This window comes from Anoplopoma fimbria, chromosome 5, assembly GCF_027596085.1.
Source record: "Anoplopoma fimbria isolate UVic2021 breed Golden Eagle Sablefish chromosome 5, Afim_UVic_2022, whole genome shotgun sequence".
NCBI classification, from domain to species: domain Eukaryota; kingdom Metazoa; phylum Chordata; class Actinopteri; order Perciformes; family Anoplopomatidae; genus Anoplopoma; species Anoplopoma fimbria.
This window is the reverse complement of record NC_072453.1, coordinates 2,013,749-2,035,715: the sequence shown is the minus strand read 5'-3', so window position 1 is coordinate 2,035,715 and position 21,967 is coordinate 2,013,749. Positions and strand designations below refer to the sequence as shown.

Genomic DNA, 21,967 nt, shown 5'->3' with positions numbered 1-21,967 from the left:
CCAATTGCTGAAGTGTCTTAAACAGGCCCTATTATGCTATTTTCCGGGTGCATATTTTTATCTCAAGTTACAGTTACAACATGTTTACATGCGTTAATGTTCATAATCCGCCTTGTTTTTCTCATCCTGGCTGTCCTGCAGCACCTCTTCTCACTCTCTCTCTGAAATGCTCCGTTGTAGCGTTTGCTCCTAGCTCCAGAAAGCAAAGACTGCTCTGATTGGTCAGAGCAGACTTGCCAAACTAGCCGGAAGGAGTTTTACATCACTTCCGTAAAATTGCTCCGGAGCAGTGTTTCTGAGGGAGAGGGTAACTCCTTTTAGGAGTGGACTTCAGGTTTAACGCTCTACAGACCTTCTACATGTAAAAAAATATATACAGTATAACACACTAAAGAAGAGGGAAAAAGTGGAAAAGCATAATAGGGCCACTTTAAACTAGAATTCTTTATAATGGCCAGCAGGGGGGCAATTCCTCTGTTTGTAAAAAGAAGTCTGATTGTATAGAAGTGTATGAGAAAACGACCCTACTTGTCACTTAAATAATTACCTCAGTCAACATTTTAAACATTAGGTCATGATTTCAATCTCTAGTTTCAAATCTTTTTCAAAACAGCATGATGTTTATTTTGTAAATAATGGTCCCATTTACAGTAAAACAGACGTTAAAGCAGGGTATGCTTTAGGGCGTGGCTACCTTTTGATTGACAGGTCGCTAACACAGCATTGTTCGGTCTGGGAGTCTTACAACTTTAACCCTTTCACAGTGTGTTTTCAGTCCATGAAAGTTAATTGTAACATTATGGTCACCTCTTGACCTGTTTCAAGGGCTTCGCACGGAATATACACTGGCATCATTGTACAGAATGACGTCATTGGACCCTCCTGGTGGTGGTATTGTTTTTTCCTACCATGGCGAGGCCTAACCCGCCGTACTCTGCCTCTGATTGGCTTACCCTAAAATTCTTACCTTAACCATAACCAATCCCACTTATCCCACTTAACCTTCCGACCCAACCAATGAGGGAAAAGAGTATATAGCCAATCAGAGGCAGAGTAGGGTATATAATCTGAGAAAATACTGAATCAAAACACACAGGTTCAAGATTGGAGGTGTTTGTGTTGTGTTTGAGGCTATTGTGTTTTATTTTTGGCACGTGTGATTTTGTGTAAAGTTATATAACGCAAGTAAAGTAGGTGACAAGTGTATTGTGTTTGTTTGTGTGTAGGTGTGTAGAAGGAGAGTGAATCCTGGCCAGGTTTTCTGGGGTTACATTCGGTCCCTGACCCAGTGCCTATAAACACATCCAGATGCCATCCTCAGCACACACACACACACGCACACACACACACACACACACACACTGGAGGTTTTATAGCTTTCCAGTCTTTTCTTCCCGCCTCACTCCTCGTAAGGCATTTCTCCTTTCTCTCTCTCTTTGAAGTGCTCTTTTTTTAGTTTGGGTAACATGGATCCCTCTAGTCTCCAGGCAGGCTGCTGAAAACTTTACTGAGACGCTTCATTGATTGCAAGCCCATCAACATCCAAAGACACAAGGATCACTAAGCCTCTGTTTGTCTCTGTAACTCTGTCCACATGGAGGACAGGCTGGGTTTCAATTTCCCATACATCCTTCAGCCAAGTTTTATGCTGGAGTTTTGTGCTTGAGTTCATACACCGTGCAACTCCCACTTTAAGAAATACGATTGAGACTAACCTACTGTGTTCAGTACTACACAAGTTTAAAATTGTCTTTCATAAAGTCATTATCTCAATATAAGAAACATTATTTTAAGTTGTATAGCTTTTTTTTTTTTTAAGGGCTGAAATTAAATTTAGGGCACAGTTTAAATTGTCTAAATACTGTCAGTGCTGTTGATGGTTTCAAACGCACACCTTCAGACTGTACAATTTTTTTGCATGATTTGACGCAGAGGACAATAGAAGAAATATCATTCAATGCTGTCATGATCGCTGGAAAGTCTGGGCGTGATTAAATGCACTTCCGTTACCCCCACCCCTCTGAAGTTGCTAATAATTTGGCTCGAACTGTGTGTGGCCATCAGCGCTAATCTTTGTGAATTGGACTGTTTTTGCAATGAAGTATTCAATGACAATCGGGGGGTTTCCATGTTTACATACACAATCTTTAATCCAATATTCCTCTATGCAGCAAAAAAAAGGAACTTTATAAAAAAATAGTTTCGCAAAAACTATTTAGCAAAACGAGAAGACGCTTTCCTTTGTAAACATGCAAAACTGCATTTAACAACTTTTTCTTTTCTGTTTGATGAATAAGGACATAAGACATACATCTGGTTTTACAAGTATGGAGAGGAGGAGTATTATTTTATATAGAGATTATTTTACATTAATTGTTTAGTTTGCAGCAGCAGCAGCCCCAGTATGCCAACATCAGCATGCCTTTTCACTCTCAGTCACATTTTCTACTTTTCTCCTGACTTTTCGATATCTGATCATGAAAATAGACACACTTTGCTCTGCAAATATCAGTTATTGAGCATGCACTGTCAAAACATTGTTCATTGTTCCTGTGCCCGAGGCATGTTGTATGTATTAAAAATGCCATAATCGTTGTCTTAATCCAGAATCCGTTCACTTCTGCATATCATCGGCTTGATCTGAAAGTTTGTGTTCGGGATAAACTGCTCCTTTTAGAAATTATGTTTCAGCACTGTTGACAGCTTTTCGATCAAGTTGACCCGTTTTCCCCACCTCCTGCTCTATAAATTGATGACACACACACACGGTGGAGCTGGTATTATGTATCATTCAGCTGCAAATAGGGTTTGAGATCCGACTGGGCCTTAAAGAGAATTTGACAAGATTAAACATCCACCCCGGTGAGTAATTGATGGAGAGAGAAAAATGGGGGATATACACCTACAAACTTCAACCTAGTTTTAAAGGCCAATCAATGTCATGATGTATTTTTTAATCATGAATTATGCTGAATATCAATGTGTGTATCTGACGGAGGAGGATACATTGTCAATTAGTCAAGAAGGTAGAGTTCCTGCAGCTGCGTTTGTTTGAATGTGCTTGAGGATCCATAAAACAGTATTCATTTATTTAAGTCTATTTTTTATTTCAGAGCATTAAGCAGCTAATGAGAGTGAATATACAACTTACACTTACATCAGGCAGGACCCTCATTGCGTCATCCAAATTTAGTTCAGCTAAACCTTAGATGTCGACTCCATCTGCGTGATTTTCTGGATTTTTCAATTGCAACACCTACTCAGCCGTTAGCAAAAAGCTGAGACGTAGGTTATAGAAAGCTTATCAGTAAGGTAATGAATAGTGTGAACGCTAGATGAGTCAACACAAGTTTGGTGTCGTCTGAGTATGTTAGTTTGGATGTTTTAAGTTGTATGTATACTTCCTTGTTGTGAAAGGTAACATTAGTGTTTTTTTCAATGGAGTCCTGTGGCTTTGAAGGGAGAAATATAACTGCTTCCGTTCACCTTCGGAAAGGGCTGTCTGATGGCAGCAGTAAAAGCTAAAGTTATTGTTAGTAATATACAATGACTATGGATAAGGACATATATATAGGTCAGATGGGAAAACATTTTTAGGCATTGGGAAAATATAAGGATGAATATATAAGAAACACCACTAGAGAACTACAGAATTATATACAAACCTAAAAATGACCTATAAATTTGTGTTATTATTATTATTATTATTATCATTATTGATTCATGGTTTATCATTATACAGAATATCTGCTCATTACTGTGATTAAACAGCAGCTCTAATACTTCTCCATGGCTCATTGAGCTTTAAATTCTGCTCCCAGTGTACTGATTATTGACTCTTTATCTCAAGACTTGTGGGACTGGCACACTGGGTGAGTCTGTAACACACACACACACACACACACACACACACACACACACACACACACACACACACACACACACACACACACACACACACACACACACACACTCACATACATGGCCAGTTTGCTGCTGTGACCCATCTCCTGAGATATAAACCGGCCTCTTGAGTATATCAGACACTCTACATCCAAGTGTCCCCTGAACACAGACATGTTGTTACCCTGCAACTAACCCAGTGTGTATGTAGCTACAGGGCCTGAACCCTCACTGTCCGTGACACACAACAGAGCCTCCCTGTCTGCTTCCTATCTCTTAAAGGCACAAATACATAGACACACACACACAAACACTCTGCTGCTCTGGGAAACGTCGAGGGCAGCGGAAGAGGCAAGTGCAGCGAAATGTAAATGTGTGCGCGACACAGGGATGGAAGGATAAAAAGATGATTAAATGGAGTGTTGGATAGGGATGACAGAGCGTAAGGACTTCGAGGCGGAGGGATAGAGGTGGTGATGGGTGGGAGAGTGGAGGCAGACGGGTCGGACGACTAAGGAGAAGGGCGTCTGCTTTATCTCCCCGCGCAGTTTAAGAGCGTTACCATTTATGGTGGAGCTGATGGAATAGTTGTGCCTCGGCCAACTATGTGACACAGCCCATAGTCTGTTTACACGGGAAGGTCAACCTCTCTCTCGCTTTACATATGGAACTTCCCCCCCGTCTGAATTGCCAGTCGTCCCCGTCTTCCCATCCACTCCTGCCAGTCTTTCCGCTCCCTCGGTGAACGCCGCCGATGCCAAAATAGCTCGAGGAGAAGTTAAGAGGCGTAGAGAAGACAGGGGCGTCAGGGGAGACGTGTTGAAATGCACGGTTCCTGTTTTGGAAATCCTTGCTGCTTTTATAGTGGAAGCCTTTTAGCAGCGACATGAATATTGACTCAGCGTGTAGCTGTTACATGAGCACAAAGTGATCCGAAGTCACTTTTGGGTCACGTTTCCCCCAGGCGACAGTTTGACTTTATCGACCTTGAAAGATATCCACTTGAAAAAGAAATTGCATGAAGTTTCTGTTTCTGTTTAACAGTGCTAGATTAGGATTGTTGGAAGAATCACTTTGAAAAGGGCATGCTTAAGGGATCAAGAGCTTGAGATGGACGTTAAACGTTCCATGTGAAGGATCTGGCAAGAAATGTTGTTAAAAAAACAAAGTATTAACTAATTATTAACAGAATGTGATGAAATTACAGCGCTGAAGTTATGTGAAAGGCATCTTTGAGTTGTGTTGCAGAGATATCTACTGATATTAGCATGCTAAATGATTAGCCCCGGCCCGTTCTGTCTTTGATAGCACTTGTTTCCCAGGAGCAGATAGTGAGTCACTCCAGCTTCCAGTCTGCCCTCAGTCCAACATGAGAGGACGAAGGAGTAGAGCTGCCATGAGGGTTTATAAATAATACATCCATGGTACTTTTTGTTTATTGGTATAAAGCTGCAGAAGCAAGAAAACCACTGACATCCTCGTTGTCCCCGCCGCACCGAGGCTGCTTCGCTTAGAGCGTGCTGCGGCTACGGGCGACGTTAGCTACCACCAGTTAGCAATTAGCTTTTAGCTTGGATGCAGACGGATTAAACCACAGAACAGGAGGACTGCCCCACCCCTCTGCCACATTAGCAAACTTTTGGTTGCTAGCTCCAATAGCATGCTGTTGGTCCCGGTGCCGGGGTTTGCGCTAGACGAATTGAAGTTGCAAACTTTTTACCCCCTTAGGGTTGGTCTCCTGGCTGCACGGAGGAGCAGACAAAGCTGCTGGAAGTTTTCTCTTTTCTGCCACTTTGGATTAAATCAGATAATCAAATTATCAAAGCGTACACTGAGCGTACAACCCCAGTTTGGCACAAACACACAGATGGCTAACTTAAACTATAGGCCGACACCCCACGTGATGATTTTAAGATAGCAGTGTCCTTTTGACCTCCTCTGTTTCAGCTGGGTTTGGTTACATTTCAGGTTTTTTTTGCCGAGCTGTTAGTTATGAGTTACACTACTAACACAGTGCCACAAACACTGAAAAAAACACAACCCAATTTAAAAAGAAATGCATGCATGATGGTTTAGGAGCTTAATTGCTTTGACTTGCTTTATTACTCCCAGCAAGAACACAACCGCGAACAGTTTTTCTGTTTTGTTTCCTTGCAGTGATGCAATTACCTAATCATTGCCAAACTAAAAAACAAACTACACAGTCTTTTGAAAATCACCGAAATTCAGTGATGCTTGACTGGACTTCCACTTTGTAGTGCGTTTCTCATAAATCAAGCGCAGAGACGGACCATAAGCTGTGACACATCAAGGCAAAACATCCTTGAAAACGATGAGAGCTGCTTCACCACCTGCCTCGCAGCAGTGCATTGTCACATACAGTACAGTGGAACCGTCGTGTGGACGTCACCGTCCCAAATTTAAGTGGCAGATGTGGGTCTTCTTCCACTGAAAAAAAAGGTATTTCCTCTTGTGGTCATGTCAAAAGAGTCAGCCAACTATGTCGGCCTGTTATTGTGCTCAGAAAAACTTGCCAATGTTTAGAGAGTATAATATGTTCACCATTAGCATGCTAAACATTTGCTAATCTGCACAAATGCACTTTACATAAAACACAAACACTGAGGTTGATGGGAATGTCATTGGTTATTATGTATTTGTGTATAACCCAAGCACTGGATTTAAAAAGAAATCTGTCCTGAAGCTCCGTGTAATAGATACGTAGCTGAGGTCATTATGGTTTAATTGAATGTCTGGTTTTATTCCTGAAGTTTGGCCCCTTTTAAATTGAAAGCGCCCTGACATTTAAATTTATGAGGTAGGATTAGGTTCAGTTATTGTAAGGAGTGAGATTATCATTAGTTAAAGGTAACGACGCATTTAACTTGCGTAGGTTATCGAATTAATGTACAGTAGTGTGTGTTTAAAGGTCTCTTGATGTATTCTGATGCTTTATTATGTACACAGACAAACACATTAGTTTCTCCCCTTACCAAACCCAGAGAGACAGTGAGAAGACCCTTTTTATTAGGCGGTTACGCAGCTTTTGTCCTGCCCCGCCTGAAGAATGCAGAGTTGGCATCTGAAGACTGTGGCCTCCCTCCAAGACAGGCCTAAGAAAAGTGTTTTTCCAATTTGTACAATGGTAAGACGCGGACGGCAAAAACAACAGCTCCTAATCCTGGTTTATAGAGGGAGGGCTTCTCCAGCCATGGAATCAAAAAAGGGAGAATCAATGAGGTGATCAAATGTTGCATTCAGTTATTTCCTGGTTCAGTGAGATGTCAAATAACAGTCTACCTGTATTTAGCACGTTCTTCCTCTCCTGCTCTGAATCTGCAATGTATCCCCTTTGCATTCAGCTTTTTGTATGGCTGTAAAAATGCATAAATAATCACTAAAGAAAGTTTTGAAAATGAAAACTGGGAATCTGAATGGACAAATCATATCAATAAATATTCTCCAGTTCAACCAAAAAGCATATAAACTGTAGAGACATTATATGAGTTAGGTCCAAATAGTTCCCTTAACGTTGAGAAAAGTATATTTCATGTAATCAATTAAGATATATGATATAATTTATTATTCAAAATGAACTTCCGGTTAACAACACACACACAAAGGGAGAGCGACTTCATTCTCTGCTCATGTAGACATTACCCCAATACATCTTTACATAATCAATAGTTGTTTTCTGCTGTATTAATGTGCAAAATGTTAAATACAACTGTTTTAAAGATAGAAAGCATGTAACTAAAACAGCAGGGACTCTAAAATTGACCCTTGTGGAAACCAGATAAATTCAGTTAATTCCATATTATTATTATTATTATTATTATTATTGAGTTGATGGAGACCTTCATATCGTTCAGTCATCTGAGACCAATCACCACAATTCTTTAATTACAACCAACCACCCGTAATGGTGAGTGTTTCATTCTCCATTTCATGCTTGAAATGTCTTCTTCTGTAGCACGCCAAAGCAAACCACTTGATTAAGCAAACACACACACACACACACACACACACACACACACACACACACACACACACACACACACACACACACACACACACACACACACACGTACCAGACGTGATGCTGCATCATCTAGAGTCCGGGGCGTAGCAGAGCCCAGCATCCCGTTTAGATTAGATCACATCAGATAAGGTGACATTACATTAGCGCTAACCAGATTACACTATTCCTCATCTAACACACTGTACCTCCTAATGCTGCTGCAGCCTCATTACCCAGGACACGGCCAGCGGTGAGAGAAGCGAGGTCGTCTCTCTCACTTCCCGTGCACGTGGACACATTCATCTCCCTCTGTGTAGTTCACACACCTCAACGGCTGTATGTTTTCTACCTCCACGTCTTCTGTGTGTGTTCCTATTGGCATTTCGATGTGGGAGAAAGGCTTTTTTTACGGCCCCGTTCCCTCGCGGTAATCTTGCATGATGTCTGAGGAATGTCTAATATACAAGCTGGAACAATAGCAGAGCAGGAACAGTGGGGGAAAAATAATGACCTGGACCTCAAGGCAAGATGTCTGCAGTCCAAGTCTCACCTCGTAAAAACTGTACTTCTCGTTCTGGCTTATCTATCGCATCTATTATAAAGCTGTGTGTGTGTGTGTGGATGTGTGCGTCCGCAGGCATGGCTATAAGTGTGAGTCTGTGCAGGGGCTTCGTGCATTACAGTATGTGTGTGGGAGTAGAGCTCACGGTGTGGGTTTATGCATGTGGCCTGGATGTGTAATGCTTATTTGTGTTATTGCACTTGTGTTTTTATACATAGCTGCCTGTAAGGGCATTCATCGTAAAATAACACACAAACATCCAAAGTGCCCTGACAGACTTGGTTTACCCTTTGAACTTTTCTTAATCTCACAATGTGTGTGTGTGCGTGCGTTCATGAAGGTTTGCCGCCGCCGGGCTCATAAGTGCACAAATGAATGGACACAATAAAGCAGCGGGCTCAAACGAATAGATCGGTCCGTGTCTGTGAACCCAGAGACAGACACGAGAGACACAGACAATGACAAAGAGGTGAGATGAAACGGAGAGGAGCTTGTTTTTCAGGAAGTAGGCTGTGGGCAATTTTTTTTTTCATTTTTTTTTTTTTTACAAGGAGGCAGGAGGGGAAAAATGTCATGTTTTCCTCTTCTCTGCATGTGTTTTCTACTCTGTCCATTCAACATTGCACATGTGTTGCTTCAACTAACTTAACAAGTAACGTGATGAAATACACTTCACCTATTCAGTTAGTTCTCCCTCATTATCAATTGCTGTCATCTCATTCAACAGCGCAGCTTAGCAGAGCAATAATAAAAAAAATTGAAATTGTTGGAGATGGATATATTGTTTTTTAGTTTGGATATATACTTTTTTATTTTTTTTTATTTCAACATAAGGATGACAAGAATAATATTAATGCCAACATGATGATCCCATGATGTTCCCATTGATGTTCTCATCACATCTCCCTACCAACAGTCAATGCTGGTTTAATTTATCATAGCCATAATCTATACTAAAGTACTTTTAGTGACCTAAATTTAAACCTCAACTATTGTGGCGGCAGATCAGAATACGCTCATGTGAATCATTTCTTGTAAAGGTTATACGGGTCATTTGTCATTTAGGTACATGACTTGTTCAAAGTGGCAGTGACAACAAGTATGATATTTTATCTAAAGCAAGTGATGCTCAGGTTTGAAGCTTCAGGCTCTCAATTATGGCGCAATGTTACATCTTGGTGTTGCTGGACCTTGTTTTGTGCCTCAGGGCCGACTGTTGTATTCTAGTCTTCAGGGAGCAATGACTTAATACTATGCAAGGACTTGTAAGGGTTGACTTATTCAAACTCAGATACGCTGTCAGGATGCTCTCATTGAAGTTTTCTGTAGGCAGTTGTTGGTTTTGACTGCTTACACTGAGCCCATATGCCCATAGTGAATGACTTACATCAAGTTTCAACCACAACATTTCACAAACTTTCACAAACTCTCTAAAAAATTAAAAAGAGTGACTCAAGACACATCTGAAAAGCTAGGTATAACAGCCCTGTCAGGTTTGGAGTTTGAAGTCTGTTGCACCTCTGTTCATGCTTAGTATCGGTGTGATCTGGTGTGTGTTATTTTGCATGTCACAGCGTACTGACACGCCCTAGAGTACACTTCCACGTCACTGCAGCAAGGTGAGATATCAATCGAATACATGTTCAAGAAATTGGCTGATTGGCTTTCGGGCGGATGGTCAAATGAGAAGATTGATTCCACAATCTTATCTGTACATCAAATATGAAGCTGAAATGAGCTGTTAGTTAGCCTAGCTTAGCATAAACCTTGGAAACAATCTGTTATATCTTTTGTTTTAAAAAGTGGTCGAAAAAAAAAAGTGTTGAAATAAAATGTCCCCATTTTAAGGCAAGGGGTTATGTGATTACTGTGTGCTCAATTAAGCTAGCCAGCTGCAGGCTGTAGCCTTATAGTTAATGAACAGATATGAGTGGTATCAACCCTCTGTGTGAATAAGTTAAAGGGATAGTTCGGATTTTTATTTGAAGTGGTGTTGTGGTAGGTACTTTTCCATATACAGGGTATACAGTAAATGGCGGTCGGCACGACTTTGGAGTAGCTGGTTTGTGGCGGGAAGGATTAACAGCGCGAAAGCTAAGCAATGTACGACTGATTTTAACCACCTACAATAATAACCACCTAAAAAAAAAAAAGTTTGTTTGTGTCATTGTGTGATTTTGTTGCTTTAAAGGGAAAGTTTGGTAACACAATAACGCAAACAAACTAACTGATCAAGGCAGCGGTGGACCAGCAGCTCCCGCGTTCTGCCAGCTAAAATGACTGTTTTGTCAATGGAGACCAGTGGCTTTGAGGATTGCTTTCATTTAAAATGTCTATTAGTTAAAAACAGGCATGTTCGAAAATCCATTTTTTTCCCGTATGACCTGAAAGCAGTGCAACAACACCAGTGACAATCTTTCATAATAGCCGACTCACTGTGTTTTTGGAGCTCTAGACAGACTGGTGCCGTAATGCAGCACGAGGAGCTGTTATTCCACTGGTGATGTTAATCTCTGTATTCCTTTCTCCGTGTGTATCCATGCTGGTGTTGACTAATCGCTGCTTAAACAGTCACGGTGTGCAGTGATTAGTGGCAGCCCACCAGGACAGGCTTAATGACACACATTGTGTTTACATTACATTACATTACCTCCTGGTTCATCCTGGGGATAATAGCTCTGCTGGGACGACGCCTCTATTTATACACACACACACACAGAGGGATATTGAGTGTCACACACACCAGTCACACACACATATGTGCGCACACGTTTGCTTACACTTTTATGACGGAGAACATGCAGAGGCCCTCAACGCCTTCCATCCTCTGTGTCATGTCAGTGCAATGTGTGTGTGTGCATGACACCGCGTTTGAGTCGTGTAAACTGTTTATTGCATGGAGATGAAAGGCCCTGATGAAGCTTTTCTGGGGGTGCAGACACATAACAGCATCCCCGCCGGCTCTTTTCTCCTCGCCGATAATTACGGGTGGTCGCCATAGATGCGTGATTTACATACCGTGTCGTATTTGGATGTGCCGCGCCTTTTATCTTTTTTTTATCTTTTGGGCTTGTGTTCTTTATCTTGTCTGTCTACATTGCCTGTTTTTCTCTCTTTTTTTTTTCCTGCACATGCACACCAGTTGTTTGATCTAGATGTGAGTGGCAGCCCAATTCTCTGATGAGCTTTGAGCAGGCACATTCAGCAGTGGCATTGTGACAGGTGTGTGTGTGCGTGTGTGTGTGTGTGTGTGTGTGTGTGTGTGTGTGTGTGTGTGTGTGTGTGTGTGTGTGTGTGTGTGTGTGTGTGTGTGTGTGTGTGTGTCCTGGTGCGAGATGAATGTTGAGTGTGCGCATTGTATATGAGTGTGAAAGGACAGATTTGTCATATTTGAATTTAATTTAGCCATTGGCATATTTGCTCTCCACAGCAGTTGTTGCGTCTGTAGTCGTATAAAAGCCTTGCTGTTATACATGCACATCCAGAGCGTGTTCAAAGTGCTGGCAGTCAAGCTGAAAACAAGGCAATTTTTTGTCACCTGAAAAGTGGAAATAAAAGGTTCATTAAGGAATGTGCACGCAACAACCATGCATTAACGTGTCCTCTCTTTTGGTCTCTGTGTGTCCGTCTGTGTCTCCGTCTCCAGCCCGAGGAGTTAACCAATGCGTTGGAGATCAGCAACATTGTGTTCACCAGCCTGTTCGCTCTGGAGATGCTGCTAAAGATCTTGGTCAACGGGCCCTTCGGCTACATCAAGAACCCCTACAATATCTTCGATGGCATCATCGTGGTCATCAGGTGAAATGCAGAGCAGGATCTCCCGACAACGAGAAAAAAGAAATACAACACAATCTTTTTCTTCCCTGCTCTCTCTTTCTATTTTTGAAATAAGGCCACTGGAAACACATAACCTAAGGGCCCTACATAGCTATTGTTATACAAGAAATATGTAATGCTGTAATACAGTCTTGTTAGCTCTCCATCCAAAGGAATTTACCCAAACTTACTTGTGCTTAGCTCTAAGCACGTCATGTTTAGAAATAGTGAAAATGGATACAGTATAAGCAGTGTTTTTTAAAGACACCTGAACTGGTGTGGGGGTTCTGAGGTTATTGGGCAGGAAATTTGGCTGTTTGAAGACCATTGACCTAACATGAAGGCAATCTTGGAACCAATAGGCCATCGATCCGATAGCGGTTAAGGCTCTGGGGGCAAGGGGGCTATATATCTGGGGTTCCGGTGAATAAGCAACTTGAGATGAAAGACTGGAGTTGGAGTTAAGATAACAGGTCAAGAGGTTAGACGATAGCCGGTGGGTTCTGATATTGCATTTCGGCCAATGAGTTCCACCTATTTTGCTCTCCACACTGACTGATTACCTTCATTTAACCAAAATCCTGCTGGAACTTGATTGGTCAATACTACCTGAACTACAAAACCAGAACACTTCTGATACCAAAATCTTGTCCCATTGCCTCCAGATTCTGCATATGAATTCACAATCTGATAATAGAGACGAACATGAAAATATTTATGTGTGTTGTGTGTGTGTGTGTGTGTGTGTGTGTATACCTGTGCGTGTGTGTGTCTTTCTTCTCTCTGGACAGTGTGTGGGAGATTGTGGATCAGAAGGATGGCGGTCTGTCGGTGCTGAGAACCTTCCGGCTGATGCGGGTGCTGAAGCTGGTCCGTTTCATGCCAACCCTGCAGAGGCAGCTGGTGGTGCTGATGAAGACCATGGACAACGTGGCCACCTTCTGCATGCTGCTCATGCTCTTTATATTTATCTTCAGGTAGGCAGAGGGGGGGTGAGCGACCTTGCATCCTGTCTGACACCATCAAAAAGGTGTATCGAATTTCAAGGGAGTTCAATCAGTGACCATGAACAAATCACAATTTGTAATAAAAAATAAAGGAGCAGAGTTCAGAAATGTCACCATCAAACTAAGATTCACTGGTTGTAATAGAAAACAGAATAGGCAAGTTAAAGGGAGTTCAATCAGTGACCATGCAACTAATTTGGAGCTGAAAGCACAATGGTGTGTAATAAAAAATAAAGGAGCAGAGTTCAGCAGTGATAGGTACAGACATGTGACAGGAAGATCAGTCGATGGAATGACAAGACTAAGTGATTCACTGTTGTCGTCAGCAACCCTTACTTCTGCTTGGTTAGGCCTGTGGCTGAGCTCAACAGAACCAAATGTGTGAAGGCTCTCTGCACACACACACACACACACACACACACACACACACACACACACACACACACACACACACACACACACACACACACACAACAAAACGTAACTACGCTACGCTTCAAGTCTAAAGTATTTCTCTAGAACATTGATTTTTATTGATTTTTTGTGTTTAACTTGGTTAGATTGGGTCCAATAAGTATGTGACATCACATTTTTTCCAGATCTTATGGTTGTTGTATAGTGAATATGCACCGTCATATGATTGCGTGTTTTTATACTAGCTGCGCAGATGTAAATTAGCTGATAGGTAACTCACAAGAACATGTATTTGTGATGGTCAGGTGTATCTGAGGCAGTAATGTCATGCGCTGCTTCATTTCAAAGCAGTGACTTTTTGGGATGTTTGATTGAGGGATTGCCTCCACACAGCTCTCAACATGACTGCCGGCATTTTAAAGCCAACCTTGCTATGCCAGCAGCGGCAACAGTGCTGACAGAACTAACAGTGTTTACCTGGATTAACTCTTCTGAAAATCTTAATTGGTAAAATTGTGCATCCACATTTAGCAGTTTTAGCTACACTGATGTATCAGCATGCGCTGCTTCATTTCAGCAGCTTTTTGGGATGTTTGTATACCAAGAGCCTCCACATCAGTCTATATGATTATATGATTATATAAACAACTTTGATTTGAGTGAAGAGTTGCCAAGTTGACACAGCAGAGGCCTGATCATTGATCCCTCAGCTCCAGTTTAGCTTCAATGTCTGTGCTTCTGAATAAAAGACTGCTGGTTTAATAAGAGAAAAACCACCAAGGAGTCATACGATCTTACTGTATGTAGCGCTGAACTTTCTTTCGGTGTTTTTTACTGCACTGCACTGCACTGATTAAATAAATGAGATGCAACGAGTTACGAGAGTTAACTTTGGACGGGGCCAGGCCAGCTGTTCCAGTCGTTATGCTAAAATATGCTGATCTACTCCCAGCTCGATCCCCGTACCTCTCCACATCTCACTCTCAGAAAGAAAGCAAATAATGTTAAACCGCTCCTTTAATCTCCAAAGTAGTGTAAACACCTTTTAGTTGGAATCAATGCAATTGATCTTCATTTGTTCGAATGAGTATAAGTTGTCCCTGACATGGTTTGTGACGCTTTCCATGGTGCTGAACTTAACCTGGGGGAAAAAACACTCCACTTCCTCTCCCTTTCATGGCACCATTACTGCCACAAAGCATTATGGGCCAACTGTTTACGAACCAATTACTGTTTATTACCTGACTGACAGTATATGGCATTTTTGTTGCCTTTGCTACTTTTTGGGGTAATAAAACTAACTAATGAATACTTATTATTATTACTTTATTGATCCCCATGGGGGAAATTCGGGTGTTGCAGCAGCTCAACTACATAGAAACAGATAATAAATACAACATATTATACAATAAAAAAAATTGAATTAAAATTAAAATGTACAGTATATCCACATGGGGGGGGCTGGTCAGCATGATGACAGACTGTGGTCTCCGCTGTTGTTGTACAGTCTGATGGCAGTGGGCACAAATGAGCGTCTGAAGCGCTCCGTCCTGCTCTTTGGTAGAATCAGCCGATGGCTGAAAGAGCTGCCCAGCTGCCACAGTTCCTCATGGAGAGGGTGAGAGGGATTGTCCAGGATGGCTCCGAGTTTGGCCTTCATCCTCCTCAGGAAGAACAGCTGCTCTGTCCTTTCCTGTAGAGGGCATCAGTGTTGTGTGTCCAGTCCAGTTTATTGTTTATCTGCACCCCAAGGTACTTGTAGGACTCAACCCTCTCCACTTCCCCTCCCTGAATGAAAACAGGGACAGGGGGGCTTCTGTTCCTCTGGTAGTCCACCACAAGCTCCTTGGTCTTGCTGATGTTGAGCTTCAGGTGGTTGTTGCTGCACCATGTGATGAAGCTCTCAATCAGTCCTCTGTACTCCTCCTCGTTGTCCCTGGTGATACATCCAACAATGGAGGAGTCATCGGAAAACTTTTGGAGGTGGCAGGAACCAGAGTTGAAGCGGAAGTCCGAGGTGTAGAGAGTGAAGAGGAACGGTGCCAGTAAAGTTCCTTGGGGTGCACCGGTGTTGCTGATCACAGACTCAGAGACACACCCTGACGTACTGTGGCCGGCCTGTGAGGTAGTCTGTGATCCAGGAAGTGGTGTCTGGGTGCAGGTTCATCTCCAGCAGCTTCTCTCTCAGTAGGGAGGGCTGGATGGTGTTGAAAGCACTGGAGAAGTCAAAGAACATGACTCTCACAGTGCTTCCCAGCTTCTCCAGGTGAGAGAGGGCCTTGTGTGTCAGGTAGATGATGGAGTCCTCCACCCCGATGTGCGGCAGATAGGCAAACAGTAGTGGGTCCAGGAAAGCTGTAAGCTGGATCCTCAGGTGCCGCAGAACCAGTCTTTCAAGGGTCTTCATGACGTGTGATGTCAGGGCCACAGGTCTGTAGTCATTAAGACCACTGGGACGACTCTTCTTCGGCACCGGGACAATGCAGGACGTCTTCCAGATTGTGAGCACCTTCTTCAACCTCAGGGAGAGATTGAAGAGGTGCCTGAGAGGAGCTGCCAGCTGTCCAGCACACACTTTAAGTAACCTAGAGCTGATGTTATCAGGTCCTCTGGCTTTACTCATCTGAAGCCTGGAGAGCTGATGCTGTACCTGGATGGTGGTGAAGGTGGGGCTGGGAGGTGAGGGGGTTTGAAGGAAGCTGTGAGCTCCTGGCCGTGGGTGAACAGTTGTAGGGGGGGATGGGGGGAGTTATATTCAAGCTTTTCTGTGACTATCCCTTGGGCAATAATTTCGATTCATGTTCAGTATATTCTGCATTACCTGCCATGCAAGCAGCAGGAATTATCAGTATGGTGGAGTCAATAGTTCTTTAAGCATGTTTATTTCTGTTTATTTGTACTGCATCTAACGGGTTGGTCTGATGTAAACATTTACCCCTCTGTTTCCTGTTTGTTTCTTCCTGGCTTGCCCTCCTCCCGTGTCAGTATACTGGGGATGCATCTCTTTGGTTGCAAGTTTGGATCCGAGGGGCAGAATGGAGACACCATGCCGGACAGGAAGAACTTTGACTCCCTCCTCTGGGCCATAGTGACCGTCTTCCAGGTGAGCATAAACCCTTACTTTCCTCTGTTAATCGCCTGACATTTCACTGCATTACAGCCAATTTAGCTGTAGCTTAACGCCTGACTTCGCAGTCTGTTGATATGAGGTGACAATATCAAGCATGACCTAAAGCTATGCGACTTCATCCACCATCTGGAAGCTTCGACCTCCTATGTGATCAAACTGTACCTGTTGAAGTGCCCTGAAGCAACCAACATCTTCCCTGCTTCATTGGCGCTGACTGAACCTGTCCCCATTCCAAGGCTGAAAAAGACAATTACTCTTGAATAAATAAAATATATCGAATTAAATATTCCTCTTCACTCTCCCTCCCTGTCTGGCCTTTATCTAGCTCCCTCATTTTCTTCCATTCAATCTAATTTCCATTTCCAAATACTTTATAGGTTAAGTAGGCCTGACGCTTGCCTCATGGCACCTTGGATTAGAGGTTAGGCCTTCGGTCAGGTGCGACCATCCATCCATTATCTATCTATCCTACTGTGTAATATTTATCACCCTTAATATAGCATCCATTTATAATTCAGTGGAACATCTGATCAGAGATGATGTACAGTGTCAGCATGTCCCTCTGCACAGATGATTGTACTGACATGCACGTTCTCATGATGGAGGGTTTAATATAGCTTCACTGATCCAGTCTATACTGTCTTTAACATTTCAGCATGCTGTCCTTTCTATTGTAGAACTTGTGGTGCATAGATCTCATTATGTTTTTGACATAGAAATGCAAGACAGATAGCTGGAAATTAAACCTCATCACCACACAGCCAGTGAGATAACACAGGATTGACCGCTCCGTTTCACTGGACAGTTATTGTCCAGTCATCGCTGAGTAACTTGAACTTGGCAGTCTTGTGATGTGTGTGTATGTGTGTGTGTGTGTGTGTGTGTGTGTGTGTGTGCGTGCGTGCGTGTGTGTGTTGTGCGGTAACAGTAACAGTAACAGCAATACTTATGCATTTAAGATTTTAACTGTGTCTAAAACCAAAAAACACAAGAGCAGAAGTGTAAGGAATACATATAATTGCGTGGTCATCTTCTCTCACGTAAGCTGTAAAATTAGCATGTCTGGCTAACTAGCTAACTAGCTTTATAGGAGTAATCTAACCCAATGTTGCTTTCAAAGCCAAGTAGCACATTGATAACAAACTACATTAGTTTGTGTGATGAAACATTTTGATAAAGCCTGTTCCTAACTAACATATCAACTGTGTGTTATTTCACCCATTGTGTGAGGCAATAATACAACCACTTGTGGAGTTAGCGTTAGCTAAGCGAGCTAGCCACAGTTGATGAAATCTGCTCGTGACAGCATGTATGGATGACTGAACGGGCCTAAAGGGCAAAAAATAACAACAAAGAGACACAAATGACTGAAAGTTACAAAATGACTACAAAGAGACACAGATGTCCAAAAGGAGGGACACAAAACAACCACAAAGAGATACAAAACGACTAGAAAGAGACACAAATGACCAAAAGAGACCAAGTGACCACATATTGAATCAAAGTGACTACAAAGAGACACAAAATGCCCAAAAGGAAACACAAAACAACCACCAAGAGACCACAAAATGTGCCAAAACAACCACAAAGAGACAAAGTTACCCATAAACAAAACAAAAATAAACACAGAGAGACACAAAAGACCACTATGAAACACACATCACCACAGATAGACACAGAATGACCAAAAGAGAAACAAAACCACAAAAAGATGCATATAGACTACAAAGAAATGCAAAACAACAGGAAAAAAAGGCAAAGGTGCGTGTCTTCCGCCTATGGAGGAAAGATGGTGGGGCCTTTTGCATGTCTGTCTCCAGGGGCAAGTTTATCGCGTAGCCACTGTTTCTAAGGGGGACGAGGCTTAGCGAGCAGCCAATTGTCAAACAGAAACTATTAAACTACTAGAACAATTGCTGAACAAATATGTGCCTTTTTCCTCTCTTCTCCTCTCCAGATCCTGACCCAGGAGGACTGGAACAAGGTGTTGTACAACGGCATGTACTCCACCACTCCTGCAGCCGCCCTCTACTTCATCGCGCTCATGACCTTTGGAAACTACGTCCTCTTCAACCTGCTGGTGGCCATCTTGGTCGAGGGTTTCCAGACCGAGGTAAAATGTTGCTGGTTGAGCTATTTTTGTCTTAACTTAAAAGCATCTGCCACTGGGATGAGTTTATATACCTTCTTTCAAACGCAGGTCAACTTGTTGATTCTTGCACTGCGATCTGACTTGCTTCCAGGTCTTAACACAATCCGTCCTGTTTTTTTATTGTCTTTTTTTAGAAAATTAGGTTTTGAGGCTCAAACATGAGGCTAAAAGACTCAAAGAATTGCATATTCTTCAGTGCAGGCACATATAGCACTAATGGATGGATGTTGGCGCCCACACACACTTAACCAACTCATGCACTGTAGGCATTAACCTGTACCTTTTTCTTGCACTCTCTGCAGCGGGTTATGTGAGGACATGTGAACACATGAGTTGCAGCGTTTCATTTTCCCTCCCCCCCTCACCTCTTCATCTTCACCTCGCTGTCAGCCTCTTCTCCTCCCACTCTCTCCCTACTATCTCAGCAGTTGTCCTCATTATTGTTGCTGCCTATTTGCCAATACAGTCATGCCATAAAGCACATCATAAGAAAACTATGTCTGCTTCGACTAGACTGTGCATCAGCCCACGTCGCCCACACCCCTCGTTTCATCAGTCTCATGCTCGGATGACTTCTTTTCATGCCCCCCCCCCCCCCCCCCCCCCGATCCTTCCACCCTTCTTAGTACAACTCTTCTTATGTCATACAGCAAAAGTGATATGTTTTCCACCACCTCACTGTGTTTTTCATTCTTCTCTGAGACAGGAAATGGAAGAAACTGATTTAGTTTTACAGACAGCAGCTTAGGAATAAATGTTTCCCTGAACATTTCTGCGGCGAGCAAAGGAATTGAAAAGACCTCTCTTTACTTTTCAGCCAACCCATTTTTTAGTGTAGAAGGCTTTATTTGAGACGAATAGAGTGACTTAAAGAGAGGAACAGAGGGTGAGACGAGATGGAGAGAGTAAATCACACGAGTATTCCGCCTATCTCTAGCTGTCTACTTGTCTCCCCCTCTCTTTCTTTCTTTAAGGGGTGACAGCATCTATGCTTTGATCTCCGACGCTCTTTGGCTCTTGGGCTGAGAGGAGAGAGAATAGACGATGGGTGGCAGGGAGAGAGCCTGACAGCCTCGTAAAATATGGATTCATTTGAATGGGCTTCTCCTCCTATTGTGCTCATCTGCTGTACAAATATCAAGTGCATTGCTATGGTGAATGGATACCACAAACAATGACCAAAGCCGCTTAAGATGAAGGCTTTACATGCAGGCCAAGACTGGAATAAATGTGTTTCTGGTGACTTTTTAAAGTCCAGCTGACATCAATATTAGGTATTGCTTGGTTTGTGACTTGTGTTCTTCTTTGGTCAAAATTGTAATAAGCAAAAAGTAAAATTTCGCTATTCATAGCAACTGCAAATAGACACAATATGATCAAAAAAGAGACATCAAATGACTACAAAGAGAAACAAAACCACAGAGACATATGCGACGACTACAAAGAGATGCAAAACAAAACAAAAAAATGTATTTCATTTTTTTTCTTCAGGGATAGCACCCTTTTCATTAGTGTTACCCAGGGGCGTGTATTTATTGTAACAACTAATGATGTTGGTACTGTAATTTGATTTGTGCTATATCTGTGTGGGCAGGAACAAAAGATAGTTCATAAGAGAGAGGGGAGGTACTTCTTCTTCATGGGACCTTATTTCATAAAATATACATGTGGTAGATAACAGTGAGAAAGGAATATTTTTTTTGTTCCTGTTTGAATTGTGCCATGAACTACAAACATGATGTCGTCAATTAAGAAGATTATTTTGCATGTTAAAAAAGTTGCAGTTTGTTGTATGTTTGTCGAAGTATCATTTGGTTTTGAGTGAATCCGCTCAGTTAACTATTGTCTTTCCCAATATGCCAACACTAACATGGTCATTACTTTGGCACATTTCACTTTCTTCTTCCAGAACGAGGAAAGAAGTATTAGACTACATTAAAAACAAGTATGTTCAATGCTTCAAAGCATTTTTTGAAAAAAAACTGGCACAATTCAAACAGGATCAAAAAAACATTTGTATCCCGCAGTTGACAACCGTACATTTCTTTTCTCCAATATAAGGTACCATGTTGGTCATCTGGAAGGGGCAGGACTTCGCCTATGTCGTATATAACCAGTGTTATTAGCCATTGCTTAGCGCATTCTGTGATTTGAGCACTCTCTACATTATTCCCCTACATTATACCGAGTCCTGATTCTAATCAAGTTTTAAACAATGGGTGAAATATGGAGCGCTGTGGTTAAAGAACTGTTTTGACGAGTGGCAAACAATGCTAATGCTAAGAAGGTAGGTTTACTAACTAGCTTTGTTGCGTCTTTCAGCTCGTTTTGGCTTTCCAGCCTGCAACTTTGAAGTTGTGGTCCACCCACATCTATCTATCTAATTGTATTGTTTCTTGCTGCAGCAGGCAACTGCTTTTCTGTATTGTTTTCTTGCAAAAAAAAGATCTGGAAATCCTCTCTGTGCTACCTGCTTGTGAAATATTCAAACACATACACATACAGACTCTGATACAAATAAGACCAAATGTAGCAACCCCCTAAGGTCTATTAGCTCTGTGCTCTGTTCTCCCCCTCTGCTCTCCTGTATCATCACAGAGCTGTCGGCTTAATTCTCCCTCTCCTTTTTCTACTTAACGTCCTTTTTTTACACTAAGTTTATTTTTAGTCAGCCAAACTTTCCCTGCGTCAGGGTTGCTAGGTAACGGGCGGTTGAATGACGTGAGCAAAGCCAGGAGAGATGTACGGCTGAATGGCCAAGACACACCAACATATATCACTTCCAATGTCTATATTGCTTTAGACATAAAGGCAAAGGGGAAATAATGTTATTGAATTGTTGTTTTTTTGCCTGCTTTTATTTTCTTGATTTAACTCCTTCATCCATCCTCTTCATCTTCTCCATACTTCCTGTTATCTATCTCTTTCTCTCACTGTGTCTCTCTGTTCAGGTTTGTGACCA

General features: G+C 42.2%; 1 protein-coding gene across 1 annotated transcript in view; it reads left to right on the top strand.

Annotated features, from left to right (window-relative positions):
- cacna1g (calcium channel, voltage-dependent, T type, alpha 1G subunit) overlaps positions 1-21,967 on the top strand; it is a 234,277-nt gene that overhangs the window by 134,232 nt on the left and 78,078 nt on the right. Inside the window, 4 exon segments of the mRNA XM_054599520.1 lie at positions 12,133-12,284; positions 13,094-13,279; positions 16,709-16,826; positions 18,811-18,966. Of these exon segments, the coding sequence (XP_054455495.1) occupies positions 12,133-12,284; positions 13,094-13,279; positions 16,709-16,826; positions 18,811-18,966 (612 nt within the window).